The 20,782-nt window shown below is 40.7% G+C and overlaps 1 protein-coding gene across 1 annotated transcript in view; it reads left to right on the forward strand.

The window, feature by feature from the left end:
• Window positions 1-20,782, forward strand: part of spock1 (SPARC (osteonectin), cwcv and kazal like domains proteoglycan 1) — a 96,630-nt gene that overhangs the window by 46,056 nt on the left and 29,792 nt on the right. The window contains exon 3 of the mRNA XM_053429633.1: window positions 406-451. Coding sequence (XP_053285608.1) covers window positions 406-451 — 46 coding nt within the window. The remainder of the gene's footprint in view (window positions 1-405; window positions 452-20,782) is intronic.

Consider the following 20,782-nt stretch of genomic DNA (forward strand, 5'->3'; position numbering starts at 1 on the left):
TAATACTATAATCACCAGTGCACTGTGTTCTGAATTATTTTTGGTATTAAAGTCCATTTTGACCCTGACATCAAATATTTTTGTCCAAGTTCAGCTCATCTTTACTCAAGCCTACAGCTTACTTCACTCCCCTGTGTGTCTCCTGCAGTTTTCTCTGGACATTTGTCCTGTTTTTTTAAATGCCCAAACAATTGTTTACCTCTCGTCTTTTAACTATCTTCTACATTTCTTACAAAAGTTAAGGAAAGAACATAAGGACAGAAAGATGAGGACAAGATTTTTCGCTGTAGTTTAGAATTTAGTATCTAGTTTCCTCTCTGGTCTACAAAATAATTCAAAGATATCCTCGGCAGTGCATTATTGATTTTTTTATAAACCAGTTTCTTGTGTTGTGTTTCCATTCAGGATGACTACTTCAAGAGCTGGGCTCCTGCCAAGTCCGCCGACCAAGGTGAGTCCTGTTGTTTGTGTGACTCTAATATTCATGCTAACTGTAGTATCTGAAGCTGGGTGGTACTTTTGAGTACCAATAAAAACGGGTCTGGAGCATTCAAAAGATGTGTACAGCAAATACATAAATCCCTTAACAACCTGAAAACAAACTACGATTTTGGTGTCAAAATGCAGAGGGAGTTGATCTGTAGTCTCTCAAGGAATCTACAAAAACTGTTTTAACCATCTTTTACAGCACTGATCCTAACTTAAGCAGGAAGAGCAATTTGCACTAGAAAACCAGAGGCCAATCAGGCCGTAAGATAAGATACAGTATGTACCTTTATTTATCCTCCTTAGAGGAAATTCACCAAATAACGCAGCAGCACAACAAAGCAGCAGCGCAAGGGGGAAAAATAGTGAGAATAATAGTATGAATAAAAATATAGATATTATACAAAAAAGTAGAACAAAAATATATATTTATATACACAAGTCCCTAAAGGATTTTCTGCATCTTTTTAAGTTAATTCTTACAGTCTTTAAACATGTGTTAAAACTAAAGGCAAACATTTATTAATATTCATCATATTGACTTTTATAACCATGTGTAATAAACCTTGTATCCTCTGTTGTCTCAGTCACATAACCAAAGTCAAATACAAAGTCAATCAAGAATGTAACACATATCATTAAACAAAAAATAATACAAGATTCTCATAGTTACATTCAAACTGCACCCTCTTGCATTTAAGAGAGTTAATCATATGCAGGCAGTGTTAAATTAATCAGTGTTATGTATCTCATGGTAGAAGTAGTGCTAAACCATTTACTGTATTAATTAAGCTACTGTAGAAAATACACAGAAACCTAAAATTAATTTTCAGACAATATTTAATGAAACATGCTGTGTGTGTTGATGCGTATAGTTATTTATTTAGCTGGCATTAATGGTACAGTTGTATTCATAATTAACTAATTTAGCTTTCTCGACACATAGTGTGCGTGCGTGCATGCGTGTGTGTGTGTGCGTGCATGTGTGTGTGTGTGCTTTTTTTCCCAAGGCCAAATGCAGCTACTTTTCACAGCACTCTGCTTATAGATGTTTGCAATCACTCAGAATCAGTCACACTCAGTCTCACCGTCTCACACGAGGGCTCCATATTAACTTTCCTCCAACATCCCAGAACCATTAGCAGAAACAGACTGCCTCAAAGTAAATTAAAATTGTGTTCGCCGCTCAAAGAAATCCGTTTAAAACAAAGCAGTATCGTCATCGGTAAAGATTAGAGATGCTGCTCAGTCAACATTTCCTTGATGAACTGTGCCTTAGCAAAACAGTTTCATATTTATGTTCTCTTCAGCACACCCCATGTGAATTAACTTTTTCTCTGAGTGTAAAGTTCTCCCAGTAGTCCCACGACATACAGCTCCGCCCAGTTGCTGCAGAACTGAGCAGATTGCGTGTTTATTCAAAGTTTATTAATACTACATATATTGCGTGCCCAAAAATGATCAAACACTTGTACTTCCTTTGGGTCCACAGGCAGCAACACATTCGCAAAGCGTCAAGTCGATAGGATGAATGTTTTTAGAGATAGGTTGTGGACACATGCATAGAGACAGATAGATCAACAGCAGGAGATTCATGCTTTAAATTGGATTAGATTAGATGGTAAGATCTGTGCTTCCTGCTCATTTCTGCTCCTGATATTTCACCGTTAAGTTCGTTGAGTTGTGTCGGAGCAGCGGACCGCAGCTCAGCTCACATAGTAGAGAAGGTAATTAATATATGCCTGATTAAAAATGTATTATTTCACCTCTCAGGACCCATCCACTATTAATCTGAGTTAATTTTTATGACTTGACCTGCCTGATCCGTGGATTAGCTGTAGGGCCCGTGGATAAAACTTCAGTCACTCCTGTACGTGTGCATGCCATGTTTACTAAATGTCTAAGGCTCAGCTAATGAACACAGAAAACCATAGAAGGCCTTTTTCACAGCAGATTTAGATTGTTTGAGTCATTAGTCATTGCTTAGTTAAGTTTGTCATTTGCAAAGAAATATAGATCTTAATAAATAAATAAATAAAAAAACTACACATAAAATCGTTATTGTCTCTGGAGCCGTCTTGAGGAAGATCTCTGTTCATCTCAAACACATTTCCTATCATAGCCCACGGGAGGAGATCAGATGCCGTGCGTCATGAGCACAGTCTCTCACTCACTTTCTCTCTCGGGGGGGGCTTGATTGGTCTGCATCTTTCTGAACAGCAAATCTCTCTACCGCCAAGTTTGTTCTGCTCTGTTCTGGCTTGGTTTTGCATATCTAGCGCAGGAACAGTAAGTCTTCAGGGAAGGAATCGCTGAGCAGGTTTATCTGGGCCAGCTCCTCGTGGATACTGAGCCTAACAAAAAAACAGTCTCCCCTCAGCGCATCAAATTTGAGCTGCTCTCTGGTTTCTCAGAGACGACTGAAAGACAAAAAGTAAACAGAGCTTCATTTCCTTATAACTATAGACTAAATACATGAAAAGTTATGGAGGAATCCTCAGTGCCAAAATCCGGGGGAAGTACATGTACATGCCGGATTCAGATGCTGGAACAGGGTTCTGTCCTACATTGGTGCTCTGTTCTCCAAACATGGAGGCTCTTTGATTCCCATCAAAAGGGATTTCTGGTATTTTTTGTTTAAATGAATGGTAATTCCAAAAACTATTGAAATCAGTCCAGTACATCGCATCTGCAGGCAGACGAGACAAACGGTGGCAGCGGCATCAATGTAATCTTATGGTGCAACTGCGACAATCAAGGTTAAAACTATAATTCTTAGGTCTTTGTTAAGAATCTAGTAACCGTTTAACTCTCAAGTATCATTAAACTTTGCTTTGGTTTTTGAATGAAGATGGAGGAAAAACATGAGAGTGAGATGAAGAGAGAAGTTTGGATTTTACTGAGGATTTTACTTGAATGGCCGCCCCCTCTTGTTGAGAATCGGTATCTCCTCACAGGGCTCCTACAAACTGAAGAGTGAATAAGCTAGAGACAAGCTGAGGACAATTAGCTGATGCGCAGTCTCGAAGTTCTGGAATCCTGTCATGTTCCTTAGAGTGTTGTGACCTTTTGGTGGACATTTTGTGGACTAATGCAGTCACCCCATAATATTACAATATAGCCACTGCTGGTGGCCGCGATCTTCCAATTCCAAAAGTTTGTCTAAGTACCATTCATTTACACATCCACATTTATAAACATGTGACCCAGGTTGAAAACTACAGAAATTACCCTTTAAAACTAATCTGACTCTGGTGTCCATTTTGAATGTACTGTATACTGTGGTTGTTTATTGAGGGCAGCTGTGGCTCAGACAGTGGAGCAGTTTATGGATGTGTGAATAAATGTTAACTGTGATGTAAAGGACTTTGAGAGGTCAAGAAGAATAGAAAAGTTCACTCTCCATTAGTCCTTAATTTACTAATATTTCATTCAGTTATAGGCCAGAGTCAAACATAGTGTCTCACTGTTGATGCCAGCAGCAGCTGCTTTGGAGACCCAGAAGGAAAAAGTGCATACTGCCTTGGTTTAATGTAAAGTAGGCAGGAAGACATCACCCTTACTTTACCAGTTTAACATTACACTGTGGTTTGTGTATTGTCCTTCATCGTATTGAAATGATAAGTGTGACATAAAAAACTGGGTTGGTGGTCACAACGAGGGAAAGGATGGCAGCATCAATCAGCACCTGCTGATCTCACTTTGACTAATGAATCGCTGGGCGCCCTTGGAGACTAATCAGCAGCAGAAAGGTTGATGGGGGTGGGGGGGTTCCAGTCCCCTGATGAATCACTCTGTGGTTAATGTGTCTCCATCACCAATGAAGGAAATCAGCTGGATCGCAAATGACTTGTTGATAGAACTGAAAGTTGGACGATCAAATCCCCCGGTGGTAAAGCTGTTTTCCACGCGTCTTGTGGCATAATGAGGACAGTTGTTGTGGAGCTGCCACATAAACTAATCCACCTGTCTGCGTTGTCTCAATGAAACAAACATATGACCCAGCTCATCCGTGTATTTTAAACATGATAGGATTTTACTGTTGCCATAGTTTTGTATGTAATACTGGTTTCTGTGGAAATCTGTTTTCTGTTTTGGTAAAAAAAAAGGCCAGGAAAAAATGATTACAACTTTCACAAAATCCAGATTATACTCATTAATCAATTTAACTATTGTTTTCTTTCTTTTAGTTCTGGAAAAAATCTCACGGCAGCAATTTGGGGGGTTTTCAGGACAAAACATCATGACAGTTACAATATTACAAACACTGTCCAACTAGATATTTTTGTGTGTGGGATTACTGTGTGGTGTAGGAAGGAATTCATGCATGGCACTGCCAAAGTTGAAGATCAGACCAGTAGTCTTTACAGGATACTCATGATCATCACTACCATCTGACATCAGACACATTTAAAGTTAGGATGATATAGATGTTCAATAATTTAGTTTTGTTTCCAAGGATGCTACAAAATGTTTATGACAGAAAAAAGTTTCCTGCCCCGGATATAGGTTACTGGCTATTTAAGTAGACCAGTAACTGTCTGACACAAACAGTTATGGGGGTTTACAGTGTTGTGGTCTGTTGAAGCTTTGATACAATGCAGCCAGGAACCCAGTTCACCACCTTCCCGCTCCTCCCTCTCCCTTTTTCTTTTAATGTTACCCTCCTTTCCACTAAACTCTCTCATCATTTTAATTTGTTTTTCATTTTTTCCGGTCATCTAACTCTCACCACCCCTTCACCTCACACACCAGCTTCTGCTCATTGTTTTCTATTTGTTTCTGACGTATTTAGTTCATCAGATGGAAATTACATAATTAAGAACAATGAATGACTGTGAATCAACATACCAAAATGAAGTAAACAAACACACACACACACACACGTACACACACATAGAGAGAGGGTGAGAGTGAGAGATAGAAAGCCTGTGAGATTTCGTTGTTGGAGGTTTGCAAAAAAGATAAGATGTTTGGTTATTACTGTCACATTCCTATTGTCTTTTTGTACTTCTCTTCTCTCTTTGCTTGTTTTGCCCTGCAGAAAAAAAATTAGCTGAAACAGTCTTGATACATATATACAAATTCTTCACATTGGTATCGCTGCGTCTTTAATGCATGTGATCATTTTTGAACTGGTCATAAACTTCAGTTTTTCCATGTTCCGACATCTCAGTAGGGACATTGTCCCAGTTTTACTTTTCACAGTACAAACTATATCTAGCCTCATTAAGATTGATTCAAGATGGAAAGATTGTGCAAATTTAAGGTTTCATTGAAGCAATCTCTACTAATCAACCTTAAAACACAGCTCTTGAGATGAGACATTTAAATATTCATCTGTATTCCAGATGTTAATTTAGGTAAATGCACAATGTGATATTAGTTGAGAGAAATATGTGGTATTGAGCTAAGAGAGTTCTTGAAATCCCTCGTCACAACCCTTCATGCATGTGGACCAAGGAGACGCCTCTTAAGTGCTGCATGTACTTGTTTCCCTGGTGACAGCTCACCTACCTTTCTGTTCTCCGGTCATGGATGGTTAACCTGCTCCCGCTCTGTACATGTGATGCTTAAATTTCTATAGCCCTGTGAGTAGGTGCAGGTGTGTGGCTTGTGTTGTGTATGTGGGTGACATTGGCCTGCATCCCGGACAGCCCGGCTCCCCCTGTGAGTGGATTACACGGACATCTGCTGTCCTCAGATCAGAGCTTCATGCTTTCATAGTGAGTGCATGGAGGCCAGTGGGACTGAGAGGGGACATTGTTTGCAACAAAATAAAAGATAAAGCAGCACTTGAGGGTGATGTCACTGATACAATAGAACCTAAAAAAATAATGTCAATACATGATCCTCCAGATATTTTTTCCTGGAGCTTTAAACCAATGTAACAAGTTTCCTCTTCATTTATGATTAATCTGCCGATTTTTTTAATGAACAGGATGTCAGATTGATGTTTTATTATATAAATCCAACATTGAAAATATATCCCAGGAGGTTACTACGTCTAATAAAAATGCATCAAATCCTTTAAAACAATGTAAAACATGATTTTTTTTTTCTTGAAGAATGACTAAAGCTTTCATTAGACTTTGGAGATAACTCATTAATGTTCAAGTGATAGGCTCATTACATTTATATCAAATATATGATCAATAATATTTTACAGGTAAGGACACTAATGCCTTGCATCCTTCAGAGGCTGCAATTGAAGACTGACTGTATCATAGTCTGACCCATTTGGAAGCTAAAGAGCTAGCCTAGCAGACGATTTTGTCAGGAGTGGAGAAAGTGTGCAGGCCCCTCTTTGTTTTTGTTGAAGACACTTGTCAAACATTGTCAGACCATGATCTCCGTTGTAAAGAATTAAGTTTTACACTCAACAATAGCCACTTTTTTAAGAGTCAGGGATTTGAGTCTCATGAGGAGGAGAAACGTACCTGAGATGCGTCTCCCTGGTGATATCTCAGAAAACAGCCCCTGGAAAACCTTTACATTTTACATAAAAATAAATGTTTCCATTAATTTGTAACTACCAAAGTTAGTCCCATTGTTTAGGCAAAACCCAATGTTTTGTGACTTTACGCAATCATAAAAAGTCCAAGGAATATGAGCATACACACCCACATGGTTCTCTTTTGTTCACACAATATACACAATGGGCTTATAGACTCAGCTGCACAGGCACGCTCAATGCTTGTTGCTTTTACTCTCCGCCCACCCGTGACTGACTGCAGCGGTAGAAGCTTCCTCGTAGTCATTCAGATATCAGCCATGTTTTCAGTCTTGTCAGAAAGCATTTCTCATTTACAAAAGAAAAACTGAATTACTTCCCGTTAAACAATCTCATAGTCACACACACACAAAGCTTTTCGACTTGAGCCACAACAGTGAGTGGAAGACACATTCTCTTATTTAGATTTAGTGGCCAGAGGATTTATTTTTACGGGTTGTCTGTCCATCTTTTCTATATTTGTGAACACGTTGTCACAAGGATTTCTTAAATGTTTAGCATCAATGTTCACTTGACTGCGACTTGACCTTTTCAAAATTGAAGAACATTCAAACATTCAGTTGGACTCATGGATGAAATGATTCGAGTTTGAAGGTCAATGTCACTCTGACCTCATGTTGTTGTGAACGTGATACATCAGCTACACCAACAGGGAATCTTTGAATTGGTTGTAAAGGGTCAAAGGTCAAGATCACAGTGGCCTCAGCAAACATGGTTTAAGGCTCTTGAACATTGTATGTCAAGTCTGCCTTTTGGGAATTTCTTCACATTTTCACCAGTTGGACACAAAGATCAATTTATTAGATTCCAGTGGTCAAAGGTCATGTTGAACGGACATGTTGTAAGAGCCTGGAAATAAAATGTGCGTTGACTTAAATGGCACTTTTAAGTGATTCTACTTTATTGGTTGTTGTAAAATTATAAAGCTCTGTTATCAAATGCAGAATGATAGAGAAAATAGAATATAAAAGAAAGAAATAATAATAATTAAGATAATAATTTACGACCTGATTACCAAATTATCAAAACATTTGAATAAACGCATATATCTTTAATTATTAGGATCAATTCTACCATGATAGAAATACAATAGTGGATATGTTTTTTCTTTAACTTAATCGTGATATAACAGCTGACTCCTCCAGCTTCTTCAACCATGGTAACACACACTGTACATGCCATAACATGTAGCGGCTGTTGTACTGTCAGCAAGACCAATGTCAGAAGCAGAATTCAGCCTATTTCTCTCTCTGGGCTCTTGTATGTGGGCAGGCCCCGCAGATTTGCGAGGCTGTGATTGCAATGCATTATCCCGAGATGGGGAGTCAAAGGGAGGATTTACAAATGGCAGGCGGTGCTCCTTTATCACAGCCAGTGCAGAGGAGCACAGGAGAGTCAAACTGGCAGCAGGACGCGAGCAGAGAACACACAACACACACCAAGACAGAGAATAAGACAATAAACAAGTTCGGAATTTTCAGGTGTTCACTGCTCCTGCCTGTGCGCTTAATTAGATTATACAGTGAATAAGTGGTTGCCATGGGAACTGTTTTGGCAGCAAAAGGAGGAGTCATGTGCGATGCTCCCTGGTTTGGCGGATGCAGCCACAAACAAAGCCCCGAAAAATCTGGAACTTCCAAATTGCCAATCAGCCTGATTAGACGTGACACTGTGTTTTCCCAGCAGAGTGTTATATATTTCATCAGCCCTTTCTACAACTCACTAAGCCTCTGTCTTTGTGAAGATATGATTCCTGTCTGCTCCCATTCCTCATCGGTCCATCTTTAATCTCTGTCACCCGCGTCTCAATACATTCTCATACAGCCATCTCTGATCTGTGCCTGCGGGAACTGAAAGAATTAGAAAGAGAGAAACTGATAAGAGAAGAGACGGATAGGACAACAAACAATGGGCGGCACCGCAGGTCTGGGCATTAAATGGAGTGTGAGCCGGAGAAAGAACAAATATCTCATTTCAGTTTAATGTGCTAAGGGTTTGTAGCTCGCTCTCCAGGCGTTCTTTAAACATTGTTTACCGCTCGGATTTTAATGGCTTGTTGGCCACATCATAAAAAGTGACTCGCCATCCGCGACCCTCGGCTCGGCTGTTATCTCGCTCTTTCAGCGGGTCGAGCGCTCGCAGTGTCGAGTCTTAACACATAAACGGGACTATCAGCTGTAACACACTCGTACATGCTACAGTGATTTCAAGCGTGTGCGGTAAATTAACACACACACAAACCCACACATACACACTGTGAGGTGGTAATCAATGCTACCTGGAGCCCGCTGACGCGCAGAGGAAGGCGATATACACAGTCACGCCAAGGGTATTTGGTAATTCAATCCACACGTGAAGCAATCATATCGGAAAAGCAGTTACATTTCTGTTTAGGAAGGAAAAGAAGGGATGTGGTGAAAGAAGAGGTGCAGATGAGCTTGCGGCTTAGAAGAGGAATGGTGATTAAGAAAGGCAGACACCGCCACAGTGAGTCCGGTGAATTGTTACTGCTCCTGCACTTCCAGTTAACAAAGGCAGAGCCAAAACCAACAACAAACTCCAAGCAAAATGAAGTTGTGAATCAATGGGCTGCAGTGTTCGAGCACTGCTGAACAGGCTGTTTTCAAGGGGAGATACACATAGCAGTAAATCACACAGAGTGAAGACGAGGTGTGTATGTTTGTGTGTGTGTGTGTGCGTGTGTGTTTTTTCATTTTGCCCTTTGTGCCCAGTAGGCAATAGAGCCTCCAATGATCATCATAACTTAGGATAAATAAACTTCAGAGGATGTGAGCCGGCTGTTGCTAGCGATCACAGCGGCAGCCCTCAGGCTAAATGCCAGCGTGCGAAAGTGACAGTAGCATCGAGAGAGTCTCCCGGGAGGCAGACGTAGGGAGATAGAAAGATATACAGACACAGGGCCCACAGAGAGCACTTGAGAGAGATTGCCTGCCGTGAGGATAAGTCAGAGATAAGAAAGGCATCTCGTAATGAGGAGAACAGGGCTCTGGGAAAGAGGGGAGAAGGCAAAGTGTGGAGGAATAATGAGTACAGGGTGTATTGACCAAAAAGTTGGGGTTTTGTCTCCCATAGCCAGATGTCACTACCTTTTTCTGGTGATTATGTTCAGCCCTCCTTCAAAGGCGTCACTCGCCGATAAACACAGGAGATGGATGAGTCTGAGAGTTAATCATCTCAGGGTGTTAATGTCACAGCCTACAGGCAGACATGACAAACTCCTTGTACCTCGGTGTTTGGCTGCTCCTCTGCCTCCCCGAGGCTCCTCCATCACTGGCCTGCCTCCACCTGGGACGCTGTACTGCAGTGCTGGGGTAGGAGGCGAGGTGGATCCGTGTACAGTCTAGATGAAGAGATTTAGATGCTTTGTTTTGCTTTTCCAGGGGACGTTTTTACATGATTTCATGTCTCAGTAATGACGATGTAATGCTGTTGTGCTTCCAGCAGGTTGGAAATCTGAGTCTATGTACCCCAGGAGATGCATTTGAGAGCCTGTTCTAAGAGTTCACGCTTAGCGATTAACGACTGCACGTTCAACACCTATTGGGGCCTTTTGTCTGCAACTTGCAGAACTCATCAGCAAATCGGGATGAAAATCATGTGGAGAGAACTAGGCGTTAGTGTCACTTTGCTGCGACACAGTGATGTATTAATTAAGATGTCCTTTCTCATTTGTTAAACCCGTGTAGCGCCAGTTCAAAACACCTAACCCTGGCGCACTGTGATTCTGGGGAGAAAAGAGACCCCATTGGTGGCTATTCACAGTGAGAACCCCCGGTGAAACACACTGTGGTTCAGGAAGAAAAAAGGTTTGTCGTGAGGCAAGTTAGATACGTTTTTGTGGGTCACCCAAAGTCCATATAAGCGTATTAGTCCCTTGCTGTGACATAACAATAGCAGTTATAGAGTCTAGCATTTGACTGGAGCCTGCAGTATAACTTAGTATGGTAAATTTACACAGTTTAACCTCAATGGCAGAGTGGTGCTGTCCCTGTAGGTGATTGTGGTCGTGGAGTGTTATTGTGTTACCACAGTCGTGCCGGGCTACCAGCAGAGATGTAAAGGTGTAGATGTTTCATTAGTTCCTGTCAATATATGAAATAAAAGACATGTATCTTGTTAATTAATGTTGGCAGGTGTGTTTTTGTACCTTGGATGGAGACAGACCACCTGTTATTCTCTGCCTCTCAGCTCATTGACTGATTTGAAGAACTATTGATCTTCTCCTCCCACAATAAAACAAGTATATTATATTTCACAAAATGTTGAAAAATACGAACTACTCTCACATGTCTTGTGCTTCTGCTTGGTTTCTGTAGAGCGAGAGGCCCGACCTGGTAGAAGTGGAGACCCAGGCAGTAAAGCCCACCCTGGCTCGACCAAGAAGACAGTGAGGGATGGTGAGTTCAATGGGATCATCCTTTCCATCAGGGTGGAGAGTTTTTTTAACCCTTAATTGACATAAAATTCCACTGGATGAAAAACTCATTTCATCCTACATGCAGCTAAAAGTCGGTTGAGACTCTAACATAGTGGTTAGAGTCTAACCACTATGTTTGTGGCGTTACAGACGATTTGGCTAATACAGTGCATGTGAATTACTCCTTCTATAAAAGTGAGATCTGTATAGTAAGCGTGATCATTGCAGATTATCAGGTTTAATGAGAAATAAATGCAAACTGAGGCATTGTGGTGCGTTCAGCCTAAATTGTTCCGCTCCGCTGTCTCGGTTACAGTTCCCGTTAAACAGTGGAGATAATGCAACAGCGTTTAATACAATTAGTTCTCCTCCCTGTCTCAGGTTTGTGTGTAGAGATGTGGGTGCGGAGGAGAGAGATAACCGAGCTCACACTGTGCATTTCATACACAGGAAGATCAAAGTCGGCCCCTTTAGACACATGGAGCTATTTCCAGGGTTAGCTTCAGTTCTAGCATATACAGTGCAGGCTAACATTGTAATTTAAAATTCTGTAAGTGGGTGGTAATGTACTGGGGTAAAGATTCCAGTGCCATGCTGCTCTGGTGTTTGTGCTTGTGGCTTAACAAGCTCATGTGGGTGTAGTGCGCCAAAATGCTTTATAATGGTGTGTGTTAGAGATTTCCATGGGTAACAGCCAGTATTTTGAATATGCTTATTCCTACTAGCCAGAAAGTGTGACACAGCTTTAAAGGCCATATTGGAGAAAGAATTGAGATTTTGAGAACAATGTTGTAATATTGTGAGAATAAGGTCATAATTTAACGAGAGAAAAGTCACAATATTGTGAGCTGTAAGTCATGATTTATCTCCCTCTCACTGTAAAAACTACAAAAGCCCTTTGAATGTCATGCAGATGTAACAAACTATCGTCTCAGAGTCGATTACAACTAAACTATACTTAAGTTTAACGGAACAAGATGCTGCACATTCATATTTCAATGCAAGCAACTGGCGGATCTTTGAAATTCCCCCTGTAAAATTATATGTAGCACAAATAATATAAGGACTTAATTCTCATGAAATTACAAATTTACTCTTGTAACCTTTTTCTTACTTTTAACTTATTACGAGAATTAAGTGGTTTCACAGCTTTCAACAGGGGGAACTGTAGTTAATTAATTTGTTATACCATAATGTATGTGGTAATGAAAACAAACTTATTTACAAAACAACGTATGATCTAATTCATAAACAGTTGGTGACAATACGTAATCAAATATCCCATGTCCATCTCCCCTGAAGCTGGAGACACAGTGCAACCAGGAAACTTTAAAAGTGGCTCGACTGAGTAGTTCAGCTCAAGAGCGTAAACACACAGGTCGGTCGATCCACTTCATGGCAGATTAGTTTGGCCACAAAAAGGCTCCAGAGAACAAAAGTTAGCGAATGGAAATGTAAATGGGGAACCAATTGGCAAATCAAAATGCAAATAGAAATGTCACTGATGCAGCGACACATTGAGCTCTGTTCGTTAGGTAATTAAAAAAAAAACAATTACACATGTTTTGATTGAATTCCCCGTGAGATAAGCTGCATGGTAACATATGTAATCCATGGTATCAAAACCCAAGATAAATCTACAGAAAGAGCATCAGCCACATTCTTCTGCTGATGTGAGAGCTTGAATAAATACATCTCTGTGTATTTGAGTCAGTTCAAATACAGATGTTTGGTTCTGTGGTAAAATGTCTGCTTATTTTTGACAGTTCTTCTCTTTTGATGATGTGTCACTGATGTGGAGCCTTCATGTTCTATACGGGCAAACGAACCGGAGTCGTTTCGCCTTTAATTTGAGCAAAATTTGTATCACATGTCGTCTCATCTGAATCTCCATTTTTCTCTCGTCTGGTGTTTGCTGTGAGTTACTGTGTGGTGTAGTAATCTGGCTGCAGGCACAATGTGTTCAGTTCAGCGCACGGGCTTTGTCTTCTAGATGGTGTTTAAAGAAAGGAGAGATTGAAGAGGGTTTTCAAACACAGACAAATTGAACTGTCTATTGCTGTTGTTTTAGATTCAACACATGCTTTGTGTATTGTGCGATCTAATGGACACTCAGAACTTTTGCATGTCAGTGGAGGTGCTTCTGTTTTGCATATTTTTGTGCCTCCATGCTGTTGGCAGCCATGTGGCCGGAGGCATTCTCAGTTTTCAGGGTTGTCTATATATCTGCATCTGTTCGTCCTAGCCTTGTGAACGCAATATCTCAAGAATGTCTTCAGGTAATGTTTTCAAATTTAGTAGAAACCTTCACTTCGACTCACCGGTGAACTGATTAAAGTTTGGTGTTCAAAGATCAAATGTCAAGGTCACAGTGGCAAAAATCTGAGAGTGTGGAAAAAACTCTACATAGGCTGAAACTGCACTGGTAGAGTTGGCATGCAAACATAGTGCGGTATTTTAGAGTAAAATTGATGAAATGGTGAACATAAGTAGATAATAACAGGAGAGAAGACTAGATGGAGGTAGAGGAGACAGAAGGCTGATTCAGACACACACACACACACACACACACCTTTCAGATTTAGATTAATGAATGCCTCAGTCTAGGACAGAGCAAAAACATTTAATTATCCCTGACACTAAAGGTGAGGCACCAGGCCAGACGCCTGTCATCCACCTGTGCAAGTGTGTGTGTGTGTGTGTGTGTGTGTGTGTGTGTGTGTGTGTGTGTGTGTGTGTGTGTGTGTGTGTGTGTGTGTGTGTGTGTGTGTGTGTGTGTGTGTGTGTGTGTGTGTGTGTGTGTGTCTGTGTGTGTGTGTCTGTGTGCGTGCGTGCGTGCGTGCGTGCGTGCGTGCGTGCGTGCGTGCGTGCGTGCGTGCGTGCGTGCGTGCGTGCGTGCGTGCGCATGTGATGGTGTGTGAGGACAGAGGAAAAAGTCACAGTGGGTCAATGAGAAACCAGGCACAAGTCAAGAGCGTGGTCTTCATCGTGACCTCTCCTGACATCGACTACAGGTCAAACTGACACAAACTTTGAGTCTGGCTGCAACATGTGTCCAGTTCGGAGTCGAGGGGATTTTTTTTTCTAAAGCGAACAAAAAAAAAGACCAGCTGACATTGTACAAATCTAAAAGAAGTGAGTGAATAAAAGGAAAGCCTTCCCTTCGTACACAGCTGCTATGCACCTCTAACCCTGCCACAATCAACAAAACAGATACAAAGAGAAAATAGAAAAACATAATGTGATTTGCTGGCTGAGGTCGGAAAGACACGACCTGCTCACAAAATCTGCTGCACCGGTGACGTCCTCTGTGTCTGAACACACTGAGCAGACTTATTTCTTTAGTGTTGTGAATAAAAAGAACGACTCCATTATCGAGGTGTTCTTTCAGACCATTTATACTGTGCCTGGGAAAACTAGGGATTGTGAAATATTATATCGAGGCAGCGGTGAGTGACTGGGTTCAGACACTGAGGTTGGAAAGATAAACAGGTTCACCGAGCTTCAGTTCTAATAACCATCAGTAAATCAGGGCAGGAAAACATTCGGCTGCAGTTTCTTATAAAGTCTTATAGGAGTTTTCACTGCTTTTTGTGACATCAACAAACAGCAGTTAGCATGGCCTGGATGAAAACAAGATGGCAAAATAAATAGGAGTTGTAGCTTTTGTTTAATTATCAGATAGAAATCCCCCTTAATGGTTAACAGTAGCATTAAACTATTTCATGTTGGGGTTTTATAAATGGCGGAATAAAGTCTCTAGGCTCTAAATATTAGCACCTCATCACTATAATCGAATTAATATCTTATTATTCAGAATAAGGTCAATAGTTGGAATATTTGTGTCCGCCACGCAGAGGTGATATCTCCCAACTTCCCTTTCAAAGTTAAACTATAGAATTTTTGATTTTCAGTATTTGGCTAAAGAAGCTCATAAAACAATAACAAGTGGAAGATGCACCAGTCTGCAGCTGTGTTATTTCAGTGTGTCGGATTGACAGGCTGTTTAATTAACTATAAAAAAAAGGATTCCTTATCAGTAGACCCCCAATATTAAAGAATAATAAATGATAAATACAATTTGAAGCCTAATGATTAAAAACCTAGTTTATTTTCTTATAAATGTGTCCCTGTATTGAGGAAAAAATTATAATTGATAAGTTTTTATTACAGCTCTAAACTTCTTAAAAAAAGTATAAATGTCAAGCCCCGAGCTCGAACCAAATATCAGTTTTTTGTTTCTCTGAGCAGGTTTTATTTTCATTTTCTCAGTTCTCCTTGATGATGCCAAGGATCATAAATACAATTTAAACAGGTCGTGTAAAAAAAAAGTGGATTGTTAGTTGCAAATTCCACTTAAAATTAATGTTGTGTAGGTTTCGCATGCTCCTCCACTTTGAAACTGTCTTCAAACACCAATAGATTATTTTCTTTCACATTGTTCTTATAGAAATGTTTTTTAGCTGCAAGTTAAGAGACAGAGGTGTTTTTCCATTACAATATATAAGTTTGCATTTTGTTTGTGAAGATATTTATATATTGGTCACGGACCCGCAATGAATATTAATTTTGGAGATGATAGTCCACAGCCTCCCTCAGTCTCCTGGTATTTTGCCGTTTCTTCTCTGACATTCAACCTGAAGCGGCCTGTTTATCTTCTCCATTCCACAGCCAAATCCGCAATAATATGATTTACCCATGTTTTCAATAATTAATTTTCTGGATGGTGAATCCATTCTATCTCCGTCCTCTCCCAGAGGCCCTCTCTGTGCTTTCATGCCTCCGTCATTCCTCTCTGTCATCCCTCGCTCCGACGCCTCTCACAGCCCAAACAGTCGGACCCGGAGGAACGTTCACGAAGCAGAGACAGACGGAGATTTCTTCTCCTCCTGATCGGTTCTCTCTCTCTCTCTCTCTCTCTCTCTCTCTCTCTCTCTCTCTCTCTCTCTCTCTCCTCTCCTCTTCTCCTCTGCAGACCCCCAGGTGAAAGAGAAGAACCACCTTTTTAATTAGTTTATCAGGGCCTGAATGTGATGCTCATTTTTCTAATAACAGAAGCATGTCCTTTGGGAATGGTTGTTGGAGCTCTTGTTTATTTAATTTTAAACTTGTTTATTTGCTATTAGAAAGAGTAGCTGGGGAGAGCAAACAATGAGAGCAACAGAGCACACAGATGAGAGAGGAGCGCGCACACTCGTCCACACAGATTACAAAAACACCCCATTGACCCATGTACAGCGCAGCAGCAATTCATTTAAGGTCACCCTATAGTCTCTGACAGGGCTTGTTGGCGATGTGGCCTCTTCTATTGAACTATGACTATCTTTATTATCCAATCACTGCGCTGTGTTCTGGCCACCGTCCAGTATTAGAGGACACAGGAACAGGGTTTTATCTCACCCCTCTCCTCCATCGCCACTTCTCCTGTCTCCTAAGAAACATTAGGTGGGAAAGAAAAGAGGATGGACAAAATCTTGCGGAGACAAAAAAATGGACAAGTAGGGCAATTTACTGTCAATTTTAATTGTAATAAAATGTTACTGCTTCAAGTGTAATGTGCTTTTTCTGCCAGGAACCCACTTGGAAGTGTTGCAGCAATTAAATAGCTGGAAGACATTTTTAAGGGTTGAATGATCCAGGAGCCTTTTAAAGGAGGACTTCTTGCACAGTGTAGACAATAAATTGCCATATTTGTGCCGTGCCTGCGTGAACAACGGTGCAACGAAACAGCAACACTGTCGCGCTAATGCAGTTAACAATGATTCAGTGACTGTAGACCAATTCTACGTTTTCCCTTTAAAGGCTTGAGTATGTGTATGACAAAGTTGTGTATGCTTTGGAAGTGTTAGAAACCACTTGTTGTGGTTAAATATTTTATATATTCCAAATAGCTACTTTTTAAATCTATACATCTTTTAGTGGAGAAGAATTGATATTTTCAATAAAAAGTTCAAGTTTAGCCTAAAGTGCCCCTCCCTGGAAATTCAAAAAACTCATTTTTCGGGAGGGGGGCAGCTATTTGTTATATTATATATATATAAATGTCATGACATAAAGACGTCCCAGCAGTTAACTCATGCTCCAAGACTGTAAAACCGGGTGATGTAACTGCAGATGTGTTGTCATGCTGCCACACACACAGTCACACACACAGGAACAAAGCAGAGAATGATGATAGAGGGAGTGACATGCAAAGTGTCATTTGCATGTCAGTGCAAATGACGTATGAGAAGTTGGGTAAAACATTGTGGCCAGAGACACAAAGGGATGAGGAAAATACAAGAACCTCTCATAGCTTCACATATTTCTTTACATGCTCATAGATAAAATACAGGCAATTTTTTTTTTACACAACCTTAATGAACATTTCATTGATCTTCATGTTCAGTCAGGTGAAGCTTTTTTTTGTTGTAACCAAAAAATGTTTCTGTCTATGCTGCAGCACAACCTTTTTTTTCCCAGCAGGGATAGATTTTCTTTTATGTTCGTGCTGTGCTCTCTGAGCCTAAGCTACCAACCAAGGACTATATTGATCCCCCCCCATTCCCCACCACCCCCTCGGCATACAACAGCAGATCTAACCAGATGGTAGCTGGGATGATTCTGAGTTGCAGCAACAGCCGAGCGTTCAAGGCAAACAGAAACACAGCAGTGAAACGTACAACAGCCACAAGGTAACCATGTGAAGGCATTTTTAAATTTAAGATTTTGAGGGTCTTAAAAACAAACTTTGTTGCGTTTAGTACAGGAGTATTCTGGTTCCAACGAATATCATGGAGCCACAACTCAATTTTACTCGTATTAATTACAATATATACATGTATAAAACACAGAGATATGGGATCCCTTCAATTTAATACCAATTTTCTTAGAGATGGATTCATTTCAACTGGGAATTTCGCTCACGATGCATAATACAGTTGGATCATGCTCTGAATTCACACTCCTGATTAGCATCAGCTTCTTCATTTATGCTTCACCAGCTGCCCGGCGATCAGCTGACTGGTAACATCCAATCACATTCATGCACCCACCAACAGTGAACAATGGCGGCTGCAGCAGCTTCCTTCCCCAACCCTAGCTCTCCCCTTTGGTCCCTTTACAATGTACAATTTCTGTTCCGTACCAGAGTTGACTCTGAGAGGAACATGATGAAACCACTGGACATCAGTAAAAGTAAAATTATAAAACAGTGGTTTCTGCAGCAGATCAAACGCTGTGGGACAAAACCACTAGCAGCCAATTTAGTGCTTTTGCAACAAAAGGAACAAAGGAGGAATCAAATTTCTGACAGTGTCAGAAAGTGGCTGCGTCTTTTTCTAAGCACCGATATGAATATACCACAGGAAATGACAACACTGCTTCTTTAGAGCAGAAGGGACATTGTTATGAACAAAAGGGTTTTATGGAGTTTTCTGTATTAAAACTTGAGAACAATGGTGGATTAACCCGTTTTTTGGTTCGATACACATTGTATTTTTAAGACCTCCATCTTCACAATCTGTCAATCAAAATAAAAAAAAAACACATATGGTTTGCGTTAGCTAGCGCTTCACACTGGACTTGCCTGACGCTGAGGTTTTCACGTCATAATCGTAACGACAACAATTGGTCCTACCTTTAGCACTTAACATAACCACCTATCATGCTTACCTGCCATGCTAGCTATCGATGTAATCCTAAATAGATGTACACGAGAAATATCCACCAGATGAACATACACCAGGTTCACCAGCTGCCGCTGCAACCTCTTTCACATTGGGATTTGCTTGGCTGGTGCCTGTGTAGTTTGATTGGCTGGTCCTCCAGTGCAGCTGCCCAGTTTCCTCTCTGATACATTAAATAAAGTTAAGTGGGTCCATTGTTGCATTCACATGTGACTTGAAATTAGTACGTAAAGTGATTAATGTGATAGTGTTTTCGCCATTGCTAATTCAAGTTAATTTGTAGGGGTTATTAGCACAATAAGCATTGCTTCTTGCATCATTTGAGAGTTTATTGAGCCAAGCATTTTTCTACCTAATGTAACAATGTGGCCATTTGCCAAAAATCCTCAGGAATATCTGACTGAAATACAAATTATTTTAGATTTTTTAAAGCACAATTTGGTCCCAGTAACTATTTGGAAATATCAGTCAGGAACACAAAATGTCTGTGTCCGACCAACAGCGTTACTTTAATTCAAACTCAGGACGTTTTTGGGCCATATGTGAATCATCTGCAGTTGTCTTGTGTCCTCTGTACCCTCCGCAACAGCTCTGCCAACCCCTCCATCTGTCTCACCCCTCCAGTCTGGTAACTGGGCACCCGGGGGTCATCAGTCAACTTTACAAATGGCCAAGGACAATTGCTAGACAAATTGGGAGCCGTGTCTATGTGGGCAACTGTTGCTGTTGCTCAGAAACTGCATCTGGAACATTACAGTGAATAACTCACACGACTAAACTTCTCATGTGTTGCATCCTCCCTTATCAGCATCCAATTTCAAAACAATGTGTTCTCACTGTTTCTCCATTCAGCAGTGTCTGATGAAGAATCAGCATGATTACACACACACACACAACGCACACTACACACAATCCATTGCACTTGTTCATTTGGCAAATTCTTATCAGCAACAGGCAACCTTGTTCATTTACATAAATCAATAACGTTTTCAAGGTAAAAATGTGGTTCATGAATGGATACGTAATAAGGCATTTCAAGCTTTATTGTTCATGCAAATTAACTTATTCACGCACAAGGATGAGAATAGAGTCAAGTTTAAGATTAGAGAGAGGAAAAAAGGTATGAAAGGAGAAGAGAGACACGTACCGAGGAAAGTTGAGAGGTGGCAAGAGTGTGCTGCAGTGCTCCTGCATTAACATTGATTGGCTGGTTTAACTGCCAGTGCTGCTCACTCAAGCTTTTAATAGATGGATAAAACTCTCTTTCACCCAACAATCCTCCTCCTCTTCGCTCTGTAATTTTCTCCTCTCTCTTGTCTCCTTTTCTTTCCACGTCCCCCTCCCTCTTTTTCTTCTGTCTTTGCCTTTGCTCTCTGTTTACAGTGCCCCTCCTTTCCTCTCTTCTCCTATCATCTTTGCTTGCCCCCCCCCCACACCTTTCTTTTTTTTCTCCTCGTCTCTGCTACCCTTGTCTCCTCTGTTATCCTCCCATCTCCTGTCTTTACATAGCATAAAAATTCAAATCACATAAGCTGAGAAAAACGATTTCCACTTCCAGCGCAGCGTTGTCTCTGCAAATTAACTGTTTTATTGTTGATGAGAACGTTCTATCGGCGTAATGGTGGCCAAGCGATGCTTTGCATATTGGTGTGTGTAGGTGGATAAAGTGGCATTTGT

This window comes from Pleuronectes platessa, chromosome 8, assembly GCF_947347685.1.
Source record: "Pleuronectes platessa chromosome 8, fPlePla1.1, whole genome shotgun sequence".
In the NCBI taxonomy this organism is placed as follows: Eukaryota; Metazoa; Chordata; class Actinopteri; order Pleuronectiformes; family Pleuronectidae; genus Pleuronectes; species Pleuronectes platessa.